Source organism: Ambystoma mexicanum, chromosome 3p (assembly GCF_040938575.1).
Source record: "Ambystoma mexicanum isolate Mex_15411 chromosome 3p, UKY_AmexF1_1, whole genome shotgun sequence".
Taxonomy (NCBI): Eukaryota; Metazoa; Chordata; class Amphibia; order Caudata; family Ambystomatidae; genus Ambystoma; species Ambystoma mexicanum.
In genome coordinates this window covers 1,233,151,635-1,233,173,387 of record NC_090925.1, presented here as the reverse complement: position 1 = coordinate 1,233,173,387, position 21,753 = coordinate 1,233,151,635, and the positions used below count along the sequence as shown (strand labels likewise).

Here is a 21,753-nt window from a genome sequence, read left to right as displayed (position 1 = left end):
CCCTCTAATAAGGTTCCTCTGTTATTGCTAATCTGTCTTTGACCTGGCGATAGAAAAGGACTGATGGGCGATGCGCGGGGCAGAGCCAAGATGGGTGGGGTTACGGCCGCGTGCCAGACCCCGCGCAAGAAAGAGAGGAAGGACAAATGTTTGGAAAAAATTTGGATGCTTTTTACAAAGTGCTCTGGTCCCGTTCCACAGGACGGAGAAATGTCCCATAAGTATGGAGGAAAGGGGACTATGGACTAGGAGTAAGGTGGTCACTACGGTGAGTAACCTGGTAAGTTTACCAAATTTTGGGGCCACCGGCCAACCTTCCCCAACCACTCCTCTGTCCGACAGGTAAAGAATAAAGAGAAAAGATGCTAATAAACAGGGTTTATGGTCATTGCATCGAATTCCTTGCATCTAAATGCATTTGCATGAACTTTATTCCATGTAAAAAATTTGCATCAAATGCATTTTTTTTTCTTTTGGGTGGGGGGATCCCCCGCCCCACAAACCCCTGTTTTTTACCCTTTAAAGTCCTCCTGCCCAAAAATTAACCCTTCACCCCCAAAAACATGCCTTCGATGCACATTTTTTTAGATGGAAAAAATGAGATGGAATGGCATTAGATGGAATGGCTTTAGATGCAATGGCATTAGATGCAATGACCAGATACCATAAACAGCCTTGGAGCACCCCTCTCTCTATCTGGATAGACTGAGACAGGACCCCTAATTTAGATAGACCGATTTAGTGAAGACTTCATGTAATTCTATCAAAATAGATAGAAGTGAGTCTGGGAGCCCCCAGTGTTAATTTCACCCATAATCTGTTTCTATTGATGGAATCAAAAGCCTGGGAGAGATCAACCCAGGTGCCGAACAGAGGGGGATGGCTCCCTTTTTAACAGAATCCGAGCTTAAGCAGCCCAAAATTAAGGTGTTCAAAGTGGTAGAAAGCCTTCTCCTGAAGCCTGTCTGCTGATTGGGAACTATCCCTTTAACCTCCGCCCATTTTTCTAATTCCGCCAAAATGAGCAGAGAAGATCTTTCCATCAGCATCCACGAGCGAGATCGGACAATAGTTTGTTGGAACCGATCTATCGCCTTTTTTATAGATGGGAAGAACAATCTATCTTCTCCATGACTCGGGAAGTAATTTAGTAAGAATGATGTTATTGAGCAACATTTTTACGACCCTTGACCATAGTTCAGGATTTATCTTAAGAAATGCATTGCTCAAGCCGTTAGGGCCGGCAGCCCTGGAGCCGGAAGATGTTTTTTATTAAAGATGCAATGTCCTCACAGGTGTAATTTAAGGACCACACCGGAGACAATACTAAGTTGGAGCCCTGTGAGCCAGAGGAGACGTAAACACCCGAAAAATGTTTAATCCAGGCAAACTCCTGTATGACCGTTTCTTGTTGGTCAGTACCTGGCCCCTTTAGCGGCCTCACTAACAACCAGAAGTTTCTAGAGTTTCCTGCACAAACGGACTTTAGCATAACCTCCCCCTCATTCTGTTACATCATAAATTTATAGGATCATAGCCAATTTCTTTGCATGTTATTTAGAGCGCTCAGTTCGAGCTCACAAGCTTTAGGATCCATTATCTTTTTCTTTAAGAGGAGTCTTTGAAATCTGATAATTTTTTTCCTCTGACAGATTTTTGAGTCACAGATGTTTATGGGGCCTCAAACATTTATTGGGGCCAGTTAGGGGATTCGGAGTGGGGGTTTAATTCTCACAAAAATTCACAGAACCTTAACAGACCACAAACATACCCCAGTTGGTCCAATGAGAGGTCAGTTAAAGCAGTCTGCAAATTACCTGTGAGAGTGCGACCACCTCTCTCAAATCTAACGACTCCATTTCCTGCGTTATTTACAATCACGTCTTGACAGTAGAGCAATGCCTGCTTTTTATGCAGTAACTTAATAGTTGCTTCTAATATACTGTGGTCATCTTGGTTACCCTCCGTTATCTGAAATTCAATGCAGGAATCAGAGTGATTTGGAAACAAAGATGTAATCTATACTAGAGAATACAGAGCCTCGTTGCCAAGTATAACCACAAGGGATATCACCCTTTATATTGCTATTAAGCCTACACAAATCCCAAGATGACATGAAATCACTCCAAGCATAATCACTGGAGTTTTTACTTTTGTCACAGATACTGTCTATTTGCGTCTTAACTCATTGCGAGTTGAGATCGCCCATTTTGATGATATGATCCTCAGGGAATTGCGAAGAGAAGTCTACCAAAAGGTCAGATGGACTTCCCAAAAAGCGAGCCAACTGGGAGGTCGCCGGGTTCCAATACATATTAAAAACAATCCAATTGGAAACGGTCTCCTCATCTCTTTACTCCATTCTAACAACCAAGATACCATTAACCTCTTTGGAAAGGAGGATAGGGGCAGCAAAGATCATATTGCTGCATAGAACAATCAAACCTCCGCTGGGACAACCCTTTGAATCTTTAAGGGCCTTTTGCTGCAAAGAAGAGAAACCTTCTACACTCAGAGTATCAAGACATAAAGACTCTTGAAAAGCAATCAAGTGGACATTTTGCAGAAAGTAAACATTTTTAACCTCATCTAAAAAAGAGGCAAAACCTCTCATATTCCATGATAAGCATCTCACTACATCTGTCACTAGAGGTTCTGCTCAGGCATTCCTAGTTTTAGGAAAACCGGAGAGATGATTTCTGCTACACGTTCCCATAGTTTGGACCCAGCCAGCCAAAGGTTTTCATGGTTCGGCTGAGCTTGTGAAAGGTGTTTCAAAGACGCCGGGACCGCCCCTGAGTTATTTGTTTCTGGAACAGTCGTTGAAATGAAAAAACCTCTTGCGGACTAGTCTGCTTCCGCCCCCAGCATTATCTCGAAAGCCAATTTAGAATTAATTTGCAATTTGGCTATGCTGACATCCGTACAAAAAGGGAAGCTCAGTTGCTTGATGTCCATAGTGGATACAAATTTCAGGGCTGGAATGGAATCTCTTGAGCGATTTACCAGTTGTAAAACATCGGGCACTCCAAGGTATTAGAAAGAAAGATTGTACGCCCTGAATGATTAGCCGGGGGCCCTTTAAGATGTTGCATGCTTGCTGCTTTTGCCGTAGAAAGAGTTTGTAGAAGTTAAACTTGCTTGATCCCAGGAATCGATCCACCTCACTCTTAGCTTTATCATTAGGCAAAAGAACTGTAGGGGGAACATTTAAGGGTGGTAAATTGTCCAAAGGGCCAACAGCTGGGGGTAAATCAGGCCCCCCTCCCCCGAGCACCGAAACCAAAGATTTTGCATTTAGCGTGGCAATATGGAGCTGCTTGCCATCTTTGAAGGTAGTCCGCTGGGGGGCAGAGGGGATGGTGGTGACCCCTCACCTTCCGAGTGTGGCAGAAGAGCCAGCGGTATAGTAGAGGGTGGCGGAGGAGCCAAGGCCGACAAGGGAGGGCACAACAGGCAAGGGAGCCTGTACGGAGGAGGAGGATGGCCCAGTAGGCAATGGAACCTGTCCAGGGGGAGAGGTAAGGTTTGAAAGGTGAGGTGGGAGCCTGTCAAAGAGGAGAAGGTTGGGTTGAGGACCCTGAACCATGATGGTTCCATTCCTATGTTGGTAGGCAATGTATGCTGGACCTTATCAGAATGGCAGTCCTTGTCCCCAAGAGGGGACTGGCTCCCAGTGAGGTCACGTGCCTAGACCCCAAGGGAGGGTCTTGCTTGATGGGCTCACCTCCCTAGCCTCAAATGGGGTGGCTCCCCTCTGGAGAGAAGATACCAATTGTCCAGATAAGTCACAGATGATACAAAAGTATCCCCATTGCACTGCATTATAAGATGCTGTATGCAATGTTAAAGTTATAAAAAGTAAAAAGGGAAACCTAGTTTCCCAGTACTGATAGTCTGAGGTACTGATCAGTTTCCCCATAGCAAATTAGCAAAAGGAAGGGGAAGTGAAGCTGAAGGCTTTTCTTCGCCTTAAAAAGTCAAAACCGGTTCAAGAACTAAGCAAAAAGATTGGGGGTCCATAGAAACTATGGTGGGAAAGTTGCCAAAATAGTAATTTTTCCTAACGCAGTCCCTTCCCATTGGACAGAATGTCCAAGAAGTATGGAAGAAATGTGAAATTGGTCCAAGAGTGCAGTAATTACTGTGGTGAGCAGCATTTACTATTTTAATCCACTTATTTACAGCTATTGGTTAATACCACATGACAACTTCATGAAGTACCACATACAGTAGTTTCGGAAGACTGTGCCAAAAGTACACTTTGGCAAATGTTTGACACCATCCAAAACAAGTAGTAAAATAAGTAATTTCCTTAAAAATGTCAATTAGCAGGAATGTGTTAGGGGGACTGCTAGAGGAGAAGCGAGTGGCCAGAGTGGGCCTAATGAGGAAAAAGCAGGTGCACAGATCTGGTTTCTTGGGCCAGACAATTTCAAATTAAGAAACATGAGTTAATGCCCATGTTTCTGAGTAACTTTGATTGCAATAGAGACATGATATAACATTGTAATATTAAGGGTTTATACACTGGATAGGGGTTACGATTTTCATGCATGAGCATATGCATAGCATTTGTTTCACATAAGTGGTGGACAAATGCGGGCAATGCCGCATATTCCCTTCATAGTCATGGACATTTAATGCGCCTGAACACAAGTTGAGGTGCTGATATGGCCCTCGTCCATAGAAGAAACATGTTGCTTTCCATTGAATCTGAGTACTAAGTTCAAAGGCTGTATTGGGTCCTGAATCAAATTTATCCAAAAAATAAATTAATGTATACTGTTTCATAGACATTTGGAGCTTTGTCGGCATTCGTTGGTGCTCTCATATCTTGTCTCTAGCTCAAGCCTCAATCCAATCGCTGCATGTAACTCAACTAATCATAGTAGCCTTCTCATCATCTAACTTTGAGGTAATGTATTATGTGAGAGATCACTTCCAGAATGTACATGTGCACCCCGAAGCCCACAGGTCTATAAAATCGCACTAATCTCCTATGTGGTAATGGTATAGCAATAATACGCCCTCAAGCTCCAAACCTGCCCAGCCAAGTATCCTGCCTGCCCCCTCTACATTCCACCACCTCTTCCTCCCCTTCAGCACTTGCTTTGTTCCCCAGTACTGTCATTAACTGATCCCAGCTACTCTAAATGATACGTCGATGATAAATGCTATATTGTAAGGACAAGTCCCTCCCATGGCGATCTTTGGTTTTCCTGTAACCCCTACTGATTTACAGCTCTCTGTTGCTTTATAAAGCTAGGTTAATACTCCAATACCCCAAATAAATAAAAAAAGATGTAGTTCTTGCTGTACGTGAGTAGCATTTCCGATTGTCTCTATTTTCATAAAGCTGCCACGTTAGAGTGCTATTTAAATGTTTTCCTTTTCATTCTAGGATGACCGTCTGCGTGAACCCCTGCAGAGGCTCAAAGTGGCGGTCTGTAACATCATGCCGCTCCAAATCGCCAGGTTTCAGGATCACTGCCAGGCCCACAATCAAGCGAAGTCTGCCAAGTATGTATTGTATCCGGTACACAAAGATGTACTTAAATTTCAGTGTGACTGTAGAACTACCTGCAGCTAGGTTGCCATCCTACTTGTAATCACGAAGAGTTCCTGTGGGAGGAAGTAACTGATTGGTGGATGGAAGTCTACTTTGGCATGTGATCGTTTTTCAGTTAGTGCAATTCCTAGTTCTCAGTAAACTAGGTTATTACACCATGTTCTTGGGACTTCCTAAAAACGTTGTGCAACTTACCCAAAACAGTGCAGCCTCACTAATGCATGGCTTCTGCAAATTTGATCACATCGGTGTAGCTTAAAAAATTCCAAAATAGCTTTCCATTGAGAGATGAATTGGTCTCAAATTGCGTTGCCTGGCATGCTTGGGGGAGGGGAGGGTGTTCAAGGGAAGCAGCAATCCGTTTGCTTGAAATGCAAGCTTAGATCAGTAGTTTCAGTTTGCATTCCGAGAAACCAGATTGGTTGCTGCCCCCGCCCCATGTGCTAATAAATGTTATACACCACCGGTGCAACAGTTGCCAGTTATTACTGTTTTTGTATGATGCAGCCCTCTAAATGTACCAACCTTGCATGTGGCGAATATACAAACACAGTAAATGAATGACATTCAAAAGCACATAGCTTCTGACTTTTATGTGACTTATTTGTTAGGACCGGAGTAGAGGAATGCTGTAGCTTCTCACTAATGTGTCCTAGTAGGCCATAGCTTTTTTGGGCATGACAGTGAGAACAGTACCTATTGCAACCTGCTTAAAAAGATACCAGTCTTAAGCACACATTCTCACCCAGTTCACTTATCAAGTAAAATGTTTAAGTCAACAGTACAACCAAATATTTAATGGTTAAAATAGAAGTCCAAACCTGAATTCTCGAAGACTGGGGGTGTCAAAAGTTATAGGAACAAAATCAAATGCTTTTCATGAACACTCGAATCGATGGCTTGCAGTACCAGTGGCATTAATGGGAGGAATCCAAGAATAATTGAAATTGCTTCATTCCTAATTCCTCCTACTTCCAAGGGCTGCAATAATGGTTATTATTTCCGTTTTAATAGTGTTTAATTTAACAATCTGTGAAGGATGAAGTGCCGAGTCTTCCCTGCCAGAATTTGAACCTGTGTCTGCAGGTTACACTCTTTCTTAATTCACTGAGCTATCTCACCAGGATAACACTAGCATGGATGACTTTAGAGGTAAATGAGGTAGGCTGGCTAGAAATGCAACAATTCAATCTATATCATAGCTGTGTAGTAAATATGTAATCCCACAAGGATATCTACAGCAAACCATGAGGGCCAATGTAGATTGATGGGTATTTCACGCGTTATTCTAGTTTGAGCATCGAAATTATCCACTAGAGGCATTCCAGAAAAGGTGTTAATTTGCCATAATGAAGGGGTAGCTTTTTTCCAGTGAGAAGAAGCTTACAAAAACACTTATATCCACAGGCTACTGTGAAACCACCCAAAAGGTAAGCTATGCTCCAGTAGATTGAGGGGTAGGCTTGGCTGACTGAAGCGTCAGTTTGGTGCTCAATCCTGGCCACAGTGCTGTCGGTCATGAGTTTACAACCACAGGGATATTGCTATTAAGTTTTTGGGGGTTTATTTACTGGAGTATTTACTGTTTAAAAAAACAGTAAACGATACTAGCTAGAGGAATGTTTATTCAGTAGCTAACACCTGGATCCGTGCATCCTTTTTTTGTTTGAAGCACCAGAGAAGCAGTTGTTTACTAACAACCACTATGCGGGATAACAGTGGACCTGGGTGCCCTAATTGAAGAGCTGGGTATGTGACCTCTTGAGTGCATAGATTTATTTCGTCTGCTATCTCAAGCACCGGGTAATGAGGGATTTTTTTAAATTTTTTATTTTATATGGTTTACAAAAGCAAACCTTTAAAACAGAAAACAAGATACACTTCTTCGTACTTCATCCCACTGAACATACGTTATTAGAGGCTTTAACAATCCTTCCCTCCTAATGTCGGAATCGGCTCTTTTAGATGGGTTTTCAATTCCTTCAAAAATTGAACTAAACCAAACATGATTTTTCGATCAGCACCTTCAAGTATAACTTTCCACCACTCTTCAGCCGTATAGGTGCTACGTGCCTCAAAAAGCGGTCCGAACAACTTAGTTCGCAACGAGCGAAACTCTGGACAAGACAACGTCAAGTGTTTGTGTCTCTATCGAATGCTTACAAAAACGACAGATTAAATCAGCAGGTTCTTTAGGTGACCAAGTACTTGTACGGTCTTTTGTCATGAAAAGATTAAGTCGAAAATGCAAGTATAGTAATCTTGAGTTCTGATCGGGAGATTGTAACAGATACGGTTGTAATTTGTCTAGCTCTCTTGCTTCTGGTGGTACATCTCTTAGTAGACGAGAACTAGATCTGTCAGTGCAGGTTTGATGCCAATCTGCACTCCGTAGTTTACGTTTAGCCTTATTAGGATTTTCAAGTAAAGTAGTAATATCGATATCATTTGCGTCCAGAATTTTAGAACATTGCCGATTCCATTTGGCAAGCATTGTGTATTCGGGATCTGAATCAGGCTTGTGTAGTATTTCAAATGGAGGGGCTGCATTAGAGAGTTGCGACTTCCTGTATAAAGTTAAGGCATTCAAACAAACTCTCGCTTGTATGGATGTCGGTCCCAATTCAAATTTTATATTACTAGTCGGACATCCTTTAGAGATGTGTAACGCTCTGGTCCAAAAATTGTTTTCAAGTGTGTTTCATAACTCGTGTGAGCAACCAAAGATATTTTCAGCACCATAAATCAAGGTTGGTATTACTTTTTGTCTGTAAAAATTTATCGCATGTTTTATAGAGAATTTTCCAAATTTTTTGTTTATGGTCGCTGACATTTTCTTTTGGTGACCTCGATCCAAGGATTGTCATTTATGTGTGCAATTATTATGGATCCCAAATATTTTATGTGAGTAGAGATCCGAAGCGGTATTTTTTCCAAGTACCACACATATTGGGTTGATCTCTTTTTACAATGAGGGATTTAAGGTCACATAATGCAGAGGGTATCATTGCTTAGAAAAGGGGAAGTGGAGACATCAGTAGTGCACCCCTTCTCTCTTAGCATAAATGCACCATGGTTCAAAGGATTTATTACAGTCAGTTGGGGGGTTTGGATAGCCCTTTTAGATGGCTGCCCAATTGGATGGATGGAATCCACACCTCCCACAGATGGCCTCCAGAACACACAAACTCGCATAGCAGGTTCAAGGGTTTTTATTGAAGCTTCTGCAAAGGGGCTCACTAATCGCCACACCCGTCTCTCATCTCCCATGGGCTGTCCCACCCTGGGCCACAGAGGGACTAGAGATTGATAATCCCTAAAATTTAAAACTGCCTTTCTAGTCATAATGGCCTAAAGGCAAACAACTTGTCTCTGACTCGCGCTCTCCTCCCACTTCTCTCCACTATTTTTTCCTCAACACTACTCTACTACACTCTCCTCCCCACTACTCTGTACTACACTCTCCTCCCCAATACTGTCTACTATACTTCACCCCCACCGTCCTTTCCTTGCTCAGCCACCCTTCTCAATGACTTGCAATCTCATTCCCCTACTTTCTCCCTTAATCTCATAAACCTTACACGTATTCACACTCCAGCACCTCTTTCTCCAAGCAGCCAACTCTTGACAAATATCCTCCATGCTCTGTTGCACCATCCTTCCTCTGCCTGGTTGTTTGGTTATACTCCTTTCTCCAGCATGGGGTCTGGCATGGATTCACATGCTCATGAATTTTCCCCGTCGTCAGGCTGGGAATCCTCTGTAAAAGAAAAAAAGTTTCATTTCTGAACTGTATTTATCCTAACAACCAATCACTGAACTCTGGGTCATACTGCCCCAGCCAATGACTGCCCTCTACCCAAGCCCCTCCTCTGGCAGCCATCTTCAGATTTTTACCGCACGTTCAAGTGTTAGGTGTGGCTCTCAAGCTTTTACTGCAATTTTTGCTTTTTGAGTTTTACTCTATTTTTCGGTCAATCCAGCCTGTGTGCTCAATCGATCATCGGGGAACTGTTTTTCGGATTCTTCAGCGCCCCTCAAGGGCAGATTTCGTCGAGTTGCTTTGTGGAGGCTTCAGGCCTACACCACGTGGATCATGTCGATGAGAAGGATTCCCCTTCTCTTTTCAAGCTTTGCACAGACTGCGGTTTGCGGAATGTTTCCATGGATGACAAACCTTACCAGTGCCTTTACTACCTGTACCCAACGCACACGGAGGAAGATTGTGTGTTTTGCTGTGAATTCTCGAAACGCACGTTGAAGGATCGGCGTAAACAGCTGGAAGAGTGTCTGCAGGCTAAGGCCTCTGCACCGAGTGGTTCTCAGGGGCATGCCTTTCCCCGGATCCGGGAAAGGTGAGCAGGCTTCTAAGTCCTTTGAGGGCTCCCCTCCCGCGTGGGGTCCAACAAAAGGCCAAGCACCGCCTGTCCGCTACCGTCAGGAGCGTCGTTGTGGCAGGCTCCTTGGTGGCCAGGGTGCGTTCGACATCTACAGCTGCTTCGGCCTCCAGTCAACGCTCTCCGACTTCATCCAAGAGGAAGTCGGATCACCCGGGCAAGCTAAAGGTGGTCCCGGAGACGACCAAGGAGAAGACCAAACATGGTACGGTGTCCGACCTACTCTCGGCAGAGATGGTTAAAGGGTACCGAGTCTCCGACCCGACCCCTAAGGAGAAGGCCAAGCAGGACAAGGTGTCCAGGACGACTGTGAGGACCAAGCAGGACAAGGAGCCTGGCCTGACTGTGACGGCCCAGCTGCACCAGACGAAGGCAGCGCCTTCCATCGGGATGGTGGTTGCGTCCCTTTCAAAGGCTGCGGTGGTGGATCGGCAGGGCGCCCTTCCTAAGGCAAGAGTGTCCCTCCCTCCCAGGAGGGAGACTGCATTCCAGCCCATTGAGAGGACCCCGGTGAAGAGGATACCGATCATCTCCCCGAGACGTCCCCTCTGGATGCGAAGAAAGGGGTTGGGGGCGCGTGGAAGTCCTCCAGGGCACGGATACCTCCTCGCTGAGGAGGAGGAGCTGGTCTACCTCCAGACCATCCAGGAGGGCGATGGCAACGAGGGAAGGTCGGAGCCGCGCCCTACGACGAGGCCGCCAACAAGGGCGACAACAACGAAGTTAGCGTTGAGGAAGGCGACGGAGGGCCTCGGGACGAAAGGGCATTTGTTCTGCTCCTACGCCCCAGCTTCCTATCCTTACGCCTCAGCTGCTACCTAGAGACCTCTCAGTGGACATTCTCTCGACTCTGCATACACTGGTATCCGAGATGCAGAAGAGGATGCCGGCACCACCACCAGCTCCCCCAGCGGCGCTGGTGCCGACCGCCCCACTGACGACAGGGGAACCGCCATCCAAGAAGAGAAAGAGGCACCCGCTGCCTCCTTGCCACCCTTTGCCGCCGCCTCCTCCGCCAACTCCCACAGTTGAGACGGAATCGGACACAGCGACGGGCAGGGATGATGACGGCGGCATGGGGAACTCCCGTCTCCTCCACCCAGATCCTCTCCACTGGACGAGATAGGATCATTCCATGCAATGATCTCCAGAGCATCAGAGCTTTTCCAGCTCATGCCCGAGGAGGAGAAGGCGGGCTTCTTATACCAGCGCTGCAAGGCAAAGGGGAAGACCATCCAATCAGATCCTCTCTTGGATGACATTTGGGATGAAGGACTGGCGCTCATGAAGAACTCTTCAACAGCCCAAGTGAAGAGGGACCGCCTAGAGAAGTAGTACATGGTGCCAGACTCTGCTTTTAAGTGCTTACGGGCCCTACCGTCGCTGGACTCCGTGGTTTCTGCAGCGGCCAATAAGTCATCGTCGGGCTCTACGTCTTTGGCAGCGCCCACCCCTCTTGACAACGAGGGGAAGAAGTTGGATGCAATGGGAAGTAGAGTTATCTGCTCTGCAGCGACCACCATCAAGGCCGCCAAGGGCCTTGCGGCGCGCTACGATCAGGAGCTGTGGTTCAACCTCGCACCTCTGCTGGCTTTCCTCCCAGAGGATAAGAGGTCAGAGGCATTGGAGATTCTTCAGGAAGGCGTAGTAGCGTTATCACGGTGGCCACGGACATCGCGGACGCATGTTTCCGCCAGATGGGCAATGGCGTTTGCCTTCGCCATGGCTGGCTCAAGGCCACCAACTTTCGTCAGGAGGTCCAAACCAGGGTTTTGGACATGCCCTTTGACGGTGACAACCTTTTTTGGGGAAAGCGTTGGTTGTGTCCCTACAGGCCATCAAGGTGGAAACAGAGATCGCATGTACCCTGGGCACGCTACAGCACCAGTGACCATCCTTTCGGTCCTCAGGAAGCAAGTCTACCCTCTCTGCGAGGGGTTTCGGCAGGGGCTCCTCTTACTGCCAACCCTCCCGTTCCTCGGCCGAGGAAACCAACAGAGGATGCTACAAGGCCTTCGGAGGAGGACGTTGTCGTCGGGGACCGCAAGGCGGCCTGTCAACCCCCAAGCACGAATTAACCGGCCGGGACCTCGGCCCCCCTCCCGTGCACCCCAGCGGTAGGCCGGCTGGCAAACTTCGTCAGCAGGTCAAAGTCCATCTCCACCAACTGCTGGGTGCTGGACGCTCTTGCCTTCAGACACACCCTAGAGTTCCATCGAAAATGTCCCCAAATACCAGCGGTGTTCCGGCTGGAAAAACACATCCCTCAGCTGCTGCTGGGAGTTCGGGCCATGTTAAAGAAAGAGCCGATAGAGCTAGTTCCAAAACGGCTGCGGGGCTACGGAATTTACTCAAGGTACTTCCTCGTACGAAAGAAGACCGGTGGCTGGAGGCCCATTCTCGACCTGTGGCGACTGAACAAATGCATAAAGTCCCAGAAGTTCTAAATGGTCACTCTTCAGCATGTGATCGGACAGCTGGAAGAGGGAGACTTTGTTGTCGTTGGACCTGGAGGATGCGTACTTCCCCATCCCCACTCACAAGGGACACCTCACATTTCTGTGCTTCGTCGCTCAGGGGAAGCATTTCCAATTTAAGGCCCTTCCCTTGGGACTGAAGTCGGCGCCCAGAGTCTTCACCAAGTGCCTGGCACCGGTGGCGACCCATCTGCGACTGCAAGGGATTCACGTCTACCCTTACTTGGACGACTGGCATATCTGTGTCAAGAGAAGTCACTGTCGATCACACAACGAGGACCGTTCGCCTTCTGATGGATCTGGGGTTCTCAGTGATCTATGCAAAGTCCTGCTTCACTCTATCACAGGGCGCACTGTTCCTGGGGTCCCGACTCAACACAGTGTCATGCCTGCCGTCAGAGGAGAGGATAGCGGCCATCCTAGGCAAGGTGCAGCGGTTGTTATAATATATATCATTGTGCATTTATCTCATCCGACTCTGCGGGTTACGGATGCGCTCTCTGCAGGAGTTCCTAGATGCCCATTGGATCCAAGTTCCAGGACAGGACCACGCTCGACGAGAGTTTCCGTCGAACGATAAGGTGGTGGGGTGTGCGCTCTCATCTGTCCAGAGGCGTGGATTTCCAGAACCCGTCCCACAAGGAGACTGTCACGATGAACACCTCCCTAGAAGGATGGGTAGCTCACACTGGAACTCTTCACGCCAGAGGCCTGTGGCTGCCAGAGGAGAAGACGTTACCTATAACATTCTGGAGTTACAGGCTGAGTTTTGGGCCCTCAAGTCGTTCCTGCCGTCCCTCTCAGGCGGTGAGCCATCAATCGCCTCATTACATCTCTGCACTGCACGGCGCTGCACGCTTGACATGGTGAGGCTCCTCGGCTCGTAGCGTGGAGCCGGGAACGGGCTGACTGCATAGCCTCGGCTTGGTAAGTTCTAGCTCTAGCTTTTGCTACCAGAAAGTCTTTCTTTATGAAATGTTCCCACTTGTAGGCTGACATTAAATCTATCCATGAGACTTGGGTCATTAAGGGAGAAGCTGGGTGTGAGTAGGAAGATGGACCCATGGCGAGGGATTGGAGGTGATATGGGTTCTCAAGACCACACACATCAGACTCTCCCTCCGGCCCCCCCTTGGCAGGGTCTAATCAACTGGAACACTGGCCCGTACTTATGGCTAATATCGCCAAGGAGCTTCTTTTATGCACTATCCTGTTCGATTTGGGTACTCTGGTGGATGCCCTGAATGCATGGGTACTTGACCTGCGGCAATCCAAGGCGACATTGGTTCCCCAGACACTCATACATCCCGTACCAGCTGTCTTTTTATTGGCTCCCAAATCAGATAACTTCTACCAAGTTAATCTGCCAAGGGCAACAATTGACCAGGAAATGCAAACTGATCTCCTTAGCGAGCTTGCCTCGGATCCAAGAGGTCAATTCTACTCACTAAAGAGAGCCAAGGTCTCTTAGATTGCTCCACCTGACTCTCCGTTGCAACTAACCTCATTGGCACCCAAACATATTCAACATGTAGTCCAACATCCAGCAATTGCTATGGCTAAACCCAAGAAGGCACCTCGACAGAGTTTTCTATTAAAGTCACAGATGCCCAAATTAAAAGACTTGAGTAACCTGGACTTTGTCATGGACCAAAGTAACATTGTTATAACAAATATTCCCAAGATTCAAGGAAAAAAATCTAAACAAGCATTACACAACAAAGTGCTCGCTTGCTTTCGACTGAGAACTGGCCCAGGGGTAGTTAGACTAACTGATCTGTTGATCCTGCGCGGATTGGATCTCAGCGACTGGTGTTCACAACTTAATTGTGATTGTATACCAGTTGGTTGTGGGGGGTAGTTCCCTCCCGGCCTTTCTAAATCTTTGCAAATATTTTCCCAGAAGATCATTGCATTGCAATCTAATTTTTTAAAGGTTTCCTATTCTACTATGCTGTGCATTTTTCTGTTAAACCCATCTTTACAGGATCACCAAAATGCCAGTTAACTTTCTAAAGTGTTTTGTTATTTGATGCACCTACGATTGTAGTATTGTCCTTTTAGCTGATTTCTTTTTATTATAACCTTCTGCCTTTGGCCATTTATGTTGTATTTGTACTGATCTGTTGTCTGCGCCCTTGCGCTTCAGGGTTCAAGGTTGCACGATATAAATTGATATAAATAAATAAGGTGGTGTCTTCACAGACCATATCACCACAATGTTTTACATCCGGAAACAGGGGGGCACCAGATACCCAGCGCTCTACAAAGAGGCGCAGGACTTATGGCAGGGGATGTTCCTCATTCCGTTTTATCTGGCAGGAGTAAAGAACACTGTCGCTGACTCTCAGCAGGGAGCTACGCTCTTGCCACGAGTGGGAGCTTCGGCAAGATGAAGTGGACCACCTGTTCTGCAGATGGGGCAATCCCCAAATTGATCTATTGGCGACGAACACCAAGTGCCGAAGGTTCGCCAGCAGGTTTCCCCAGTCAGGGAGCCTGGTAGACGCATTCTCATTCCCCTGGGACGGCCTGTTTCTGTATGCGTTCCCTCCGTTGCCGTTGCTGCTTCAAGTCATCAATCAACTCAGACCGTCCCGGTGCTGGGTGATCCTTGTCGCACCAGCGTGGCCGAGGCAGATCTGGTACCCAGGCCTTCTCAGCATATCAGCGTCCCCTCCAGTCAAGCTTCCAGTGGTTGCGGATCTTCTCGCCAGGGAAGGTGGTGCAATACTGAACCACAACCCAGGATCGCTGAACCTGAAGGCCTGGCTCCTGCAGCAGTAGAATTTGGGGGTTACGATCTCCTGGCGGACTGCAAGGAGGTGCTTGCCAAGGTCAGGGCATTGTTTACTTTAAAATGCTACAGACACAAATGGAAGAGATTCTCAATTTGGTGCCGAGCACAGAATATCGACCCTCTGTGAGTCACAGCTCCTCAGGTGCTACCAATTTTGCTGTTGTTGGCCAAAGCAGGACTGGCTCACTTCTACATCAAGGTTCATTTGGCGGCTATCTCCGCTATACCAGATCTCCGGAACGGTCCTCTTTATGGTCACACCGTCTGGTTAAGGAATTCATCAAGGGACTCTTCCGTTCGTTCCTGCCGGTGAAAGCTCTGGCCCGACATGGGAAATCAATGTGGTACTCTCTAGGCTCATGGGAGCTACGTTTGAGCCTATGCATTCTGTTCCACTCAAGTTCCTGTCGTGGAAGACCGCTTTTCTCGTGGCCATTACCTCTGCACGACGAGTGGGTGCGATCCAGACCCTGTCCTGTAAGCCACCTTACTTTCCACGAGACGAGGGTGGTGCTGTGGACACACCCCTCTTTCATGCCCAAGGTGCCGTCCAACTTTCATCTGAATGGGTCCTTGGTGTCACCTGTGTTTTTCCGACACCTTTGCCACCGGCTGAAAGGACTTTGCACTCGCTGGATGTGGCTAGAGCTCTGAAGTTTTATGTGGACCACACCAAGAGTTTCCGGAAAACATCTAAGCTCTTTGTGATCTTTGGTCCTGTGACCCATGGGAAGGCCCTTTCCAGGGCTTACATTTCCAGGTGGCTCTCTGGCTGCATCACCCATTGTCACTGGTTGGCAAACTGACTGTTGCCTGGCCGCCCGAGAGCCCATTCGACCAGAGCGATCACTGCTACTACGGCGTTTCTGTCTGGTGTGCCCCTGCTGGACATCTGCAGGGCTGCTACGTGGAGGTCGACGCACACCTTCACGAGATTCTACTGCATCGACAGGGATTCCAGGGAGGAGTCCCGAGTCGGCCAAGCAGTGCTGTGCAACCTGTTCGCTTGAAGGTGAGCCTGGTGAGGAGGTAAGAGATGCTTATATTGAGCCTTGCCACCTCCCGTGGTTTTGCATGTGTGTACTGCTATGTATTATTTATTCATTAACATGTGAATCCATGCCAGACCCCATGCTGGGGAAGGAGCAAGTTACTTACCTAAAACTGTTGTTCTCCAGCATGGGTCTGGCATGGATTCATATATGAACTCTCCCGCCTGCCCTTCTGCTGCTCTTCCCTTGGTCCTACTGCCACTTTACGTGCTACCAAATCTGAAGATGGCTGCCAGAGGAGGGGCTTGGGTAGAGGTCAGTCATTGGCTGGGGGCAGTATGACCCAGAGCTCAGTGATTGGTTGTTAGGAGAAATACAGTTCAGAAATGAAACAAACTGTTTTTTTCTTTTACCGAGGATTCCCAGCCTGAAGACGGGGAATATTCATGAGCATGTGAATCCATGCCAGACTCATGCTGGAGAACAGTTACAGGTAAGTAACTTGTTCCATAACTCAACAGAACCCACTCTGCTCCAGTTACACTGCCTCTTATTATACTCCTTCGGTCCCTGCTATTCGCTTTTTCTGTCCGCTAGTTCCCCGGTCCAACCAGCGGCTTTTTTACCCCACTCCCCCACCCCTCACGTCCCCGGGGGGCGGGTTACAATCACCAAAGTACATATAACGCGCCTTAAACCTGGTTGCCTTTTTACCCACATGTCTGCTGGCGTTAAAGAAATATCAGCCCCACAAAAATAGTCAGTGTCAGCTTGGTTTTAGCTTCTTTACTTTATGTCACTTTGCCAGCTGCTGCCGGCTCTCTCCCTCTGGGGAGCTTCTGGTTTGGGTTTCCACACTAGGTAGGCTGGTACATGTATTCCTCTGGCAAGTGTGAAGGCATCAGCAAGCAGACACAGAAGGTTCAAGTTCAAGTTTGGTCAACAAAGTTTTATTGAAATGTTGGGTTGGATATGGCCTTGCCCTATATGAAGGTGGGATTTCCTTTCCTAAATGAACTAAGGATAGTCTGTCAGGAGGTCCAAAGCAAAAATCTGTCTGTATTCAAAACCTATACTGGCCCTCACGTCTAATTGTATACAATGTGTAGCGATGCCGGCAACAAAAGAAAGTGTTCAAAGTTGAGGCATACATTAATTTTCGAATATTGGTTAGCAGAGATTGCTAAATAAAATGTTCTTGAATAGCAAACCTATTTGATTAAAAATATTAGTACAACATTGCTAATGTCACTAGAAGTTATTCTTACCCAAAAAACAAAATGAGTAAGAATGCAGCATTTTTGTCTACTGCTGCAGTAAGACATTCGTGAGCAGTCCGGCCTTGCAAATTCTTTCAAATTTTCCTAGACCTGCAGGTCGAGTAACTTTGTTTACCTACTGACCTAAGAGAAATGCACTACACCCATAGCAATGGATGACCTTAAATATAAGTGTGCTTTCTATAAAATGGTGCATGTCACCACAAACCCACTTTCTTTGGCACACTGCTGCCACCCAGAGGCCAACCATGCACAGTGAAACATGTATTTGACATTTACTGCAAACAAAGGAAATCTTGAATATAAGTTTCAAACGTCCCCTACAAATGGTACCCTTTCTATAATGACTATGCGAGTGGCTGAGTAGACTTAGTGAACCTTGGATGAGTGTCTGTAAAATGTAGAAGGTTGGCTGCATGAGTGGACACAAATAAATGGATATTGTAGAAATGGCTCTGAAAACACTTTGGCCAGCTGTCTCCTGCAGATGCTAATATATAATGCAATCATCATACAGCAAAGCGAGCTCTGGAGGCTTACTACAGTGCATGGTATTGCTGTGGTTCTGTAGATGTACAGATTGGATGGAACTATTAATCACTACTTTGTGTCAACATCTAATTCGCTTTGTGTATTCATTATTTAAGAGGAAAGAAAGTAAGACTAAGCAGAATTGGATGGTGAAGCAGACCGTGAACTGGCCAAACTATTTGGAATATTGTATTTAGTGTCTGTCTTCCTTTCGAGGTCGCTGGTATAACGCAACAGGGTGATCAGATAGAATGTCAAGAAGTATGGGATCAGCTCATGGTTTTGAGCACCAGTTGCTAAGATGTATGCAACTGGCAGGTCACTGAAGTAGGTATGCCATCAAAAGCATTTGGCTGTTCGATCATATACATTTTCAAAAGTGTTTGAGTCAATATGATGCATCTTCCCCCAGGCAAAATGAAGTATAGTTGACACTATCAGATTTAGATACACTAAACTTTACTGTAAAGGGTGGAAACAATGCAGTGTTTTACAGTAGCAATACTGTAATTATGCATTATGGAACAGCTTACATTTTTGGGAATGGAATTGCACTGGAATTGTCCAGACAGGAAATAGTTTGCTTAATAATAGCATCCTACCAATTTACTTCTGGTTTGAAACTATTTGAAAAAGAAAAGAAAAGAAAATCCCACTTAGCACTGCCACACAGGTCTTTGCCAGAGTGAGGAGATGATTACTGCTGCAGTCCCTCCATTATCCCCTTTGAGGTTACAGGGAAACAAGAGGGTGGAGAGCCCCGAGGGCAAGAGATGACTGCAGGGTGACTTGTGTTTTCATTGAACAGGGTAACTTAAATAGCTAATTTTGCTACACAAGTTTTAACTTAATTAGCAAACCTACAGAATTGCATAGCAACTTGCTATGCGACACTGCTTACCGTATGCCTTGAAAGTAAAGTTCAAAGCTTTTTCCAGCTCACGGCTTGTAATCTGCTTTCCTTCCCCAAGTTCACAATAATAAAAAAAATCACAGGGGTTCCCTTCTCCAAGAGTTTGTCTTCCAGCTTTTCAAAACAAGACAATTTCCTGGGACACTTCCCAACTCTGATATTGTCACTTTTCACCAGTTCACATATACAGTTAAATATCTTGGCTTCGAAATCTCACAAAAGGTTGTTGGAAAACACAAGCTTTGTTATAGGTGATAGGTGATTTTGGTGGCTTATCCAGACAGGGGTGCAATCGGTCTAGGTGCAATTCAGACCACACATTGCACCCATTACAGGTCACGCAACCGATGCCCCTACTTTCGGCTTTCCCATCAACTTTATACCACTGCTTTAACTTTACAGTGATGCTTAATACATTCACCTGTGTCACACTTGCCTGACACTGTGTTGTGGCTTGTTTAGCCACTATGCATTTGCCACACTCTCTTGCATTCTCCTGACTTATGCCAATGATTCTTTCCTCTTTATATACAGTTCCTTGAACTCTCTTGACTCATGCCAATGCGCGTTTCCTTATATAATTTCTCATGTAATGCCGTTCCTTTTATCTGGCAGATTCCCAAACATTCTTTCTCTCTGCTCAGTGTTTTTCTCTCTGCTCAGTGTTCAAGAATGCTCAACACTTGCATCCGCTCTTTTCAGTTTTCAAACCTACTTATTACTGGCTTTCATTTTGTTCGGTTTTCAAAAGAACTTGTAATTGGTCCCAGTTCATTTGTTATTCAAAAGTACTTGTAACTGCTTTCAGTTTGCTTTAAATCAATGTTCCTTGCTTGCTTTTCATACATGCATGGCGTTCACCCATCTTTGTTCACTCACCAGTAGGATCTTATGGCTCCTCTGCAAGGTCCTCCACCATAGGTTTTCTCCTGCCCGTGCAGTACTTTGCTCTCTTCCCCCAGCGGCTTCCCATGGCTCTGCTCACCCAGCGATGCTCCAACTGCAGCTAGGGATCTCTATGACCTCTTTGCTCCGTCGAGCCGGCCTGACTCTTGCGGTATGCCACAATGAGTCCAGAAAAGACTAGACGGGTCACCATTAGAACGGCAGTCCTGCCTTGCTCGTGCTGTCCTCCCCCTCGTCCCAGTACACAGCTGAGGCTGAGATTTGTCTGAATTAAAAAAAATTAGGCAGATACTGTCATGGGCGCTACTCCCGAGGGGCCAGGACTGGCCCAGCGCCCTGGGAAGCAGACCCGTCTTCCACTACTCCGGACCCAGCAGACCCCTACAGGGGCCCTTTGGACCGTGTCCTGGCACCTTTGGCGCCAGGCTCATGAAGGGTTTCAGTCCCGGCGCCATAGGCGCCGGGCTCATATTGATAAACAGTGTAATAATGCTTGGGTGGACTTACCTGAGGCAGACCATGCTGCATATTCACCCAGAACAATCCAGTCTGGTTGAAGTCCCCAGCCATCAGGGCTGGGAGGAACTATTCCCTCCATTCAGGAACTCTTTTCTTACCTGGGTGGAACCGGTGGAAGAACACACACTGGGAGCACTTCTCTGCTATTTAAACCACGCCCGATGGAAAACACGTGCTTCGCGTTATTCTGCAGCAGCAGCAGGACGCTCACCGAGTCGGCTCCTGCATTCCAGGTCCAGAGTCATCTTCAGCTTCCGCGCAGCAACCTGTGGATGAAGAAAGACACAGAACAATACTTACCAGATCCCGGAATCCAGTCACCGGCAAAACCTGCAAAGAATAAACATAAGGTTAGAAAAGTGCAACTCGCTCGCAGCCGCGCCCGCTTACCTGATCCATCCGTGATTGCAACGGAGCTAACCGCGGCCTGCTCTTCGGCAGCTTCTCTGCACCTGAAAGGCAAAGGACATAATTAAAAAGGGGTTCGGGTGAAGGCAGTCGCATTCATCTTAAATTACCAGTTTTTGCACGCGCAGAAGCGGCCGCATCAACCGCAGCATCCTGGCACCTGAAAACTAGAAAAGGGACATTATTAGAGGTGCCATTAAAAGCGGCCAACGAACATTATACTTACGTGCAGCGGCAACGGAAAACTACGCCCACAGCATCCCGAGGCCTGAAACAAAGGAAAATGGACATTATTGAGGTGCCCATCTTTTAAAGCCTAAAGACTACAGTATACTTACAGGCATCCGCTCGTGCAGTAACGGCGGCATCGCTCTTCGGCATCCCAGCACCAGTGCCACAACTAAGGCCGCAAAAGACTTAAGCCTCAACACTGAACTCATCCAGTGACGTAACTGGAATCCACACACCCCTGCACCAGACGCAGGATGGAGAGCTCAGCATTTATACGCCGAAGGTGAGAGCTCGCCGAGACAAGTAGAAAGCTAGGCTGTGGGAGAAACTGGCGATTGGTGGGAGAAGGAATCCCATCAAACGGTGATTAACCCTTTTTCTTCCACCTGCAGAAAACTTACCCTGCAAGTCAGACATTCGATAAGAGGAAGCCCAGTCCTGAGAGTCGTCCGAGCTCTACGCTTCTCAATTGAAGAAACGATAGCAGCCCAGCCGGGATCAGCGCCTCCGTGGGAATCAGGTGAGCGTTACAGATAGGTACATGTACGAGGATGTCTCTTCGTAGTTGGTCTCTTCCTCGTCCCAGTGTCAAACTGGTGTTTGTTTGGGAATGTACGGGAAGGATAGGCAAAGGGCTGACAATAGCCTACAAAGGTGTGAGGGATAGAGGATTCATTATGAAAAGGGAATGGGGGATACCATGTCCCGCCTAAGGACGTCCTCGTCC

At 46.9% G+C, this 21,753-nt stretch overlaps 1 protein-coding gene across 2 annotated transcripts in view; it reads left to right on the top strand.

Moving 5' to 3' along the window:
- The window catches only part of UBN2 (ubinuclein 2), a 1,320,634-nt gene that overhangs the window by 540,192 nt on the left and 758,689 nt on the right, over positions 1-21,753 (top strand). For both annotated transcript variants that reach the window (XM_069652705.1, XM_069652704.1), the window contains exon 9: positions 5,405-5,523. In XM_069652705.1, the coding sequence (XP_069508806.1) occupies positions 5,405-5,523 (119 nt within the window). The remainder of the gene's footprint in view (positions 1-5,404; positions 5,524-21,753) is intronic.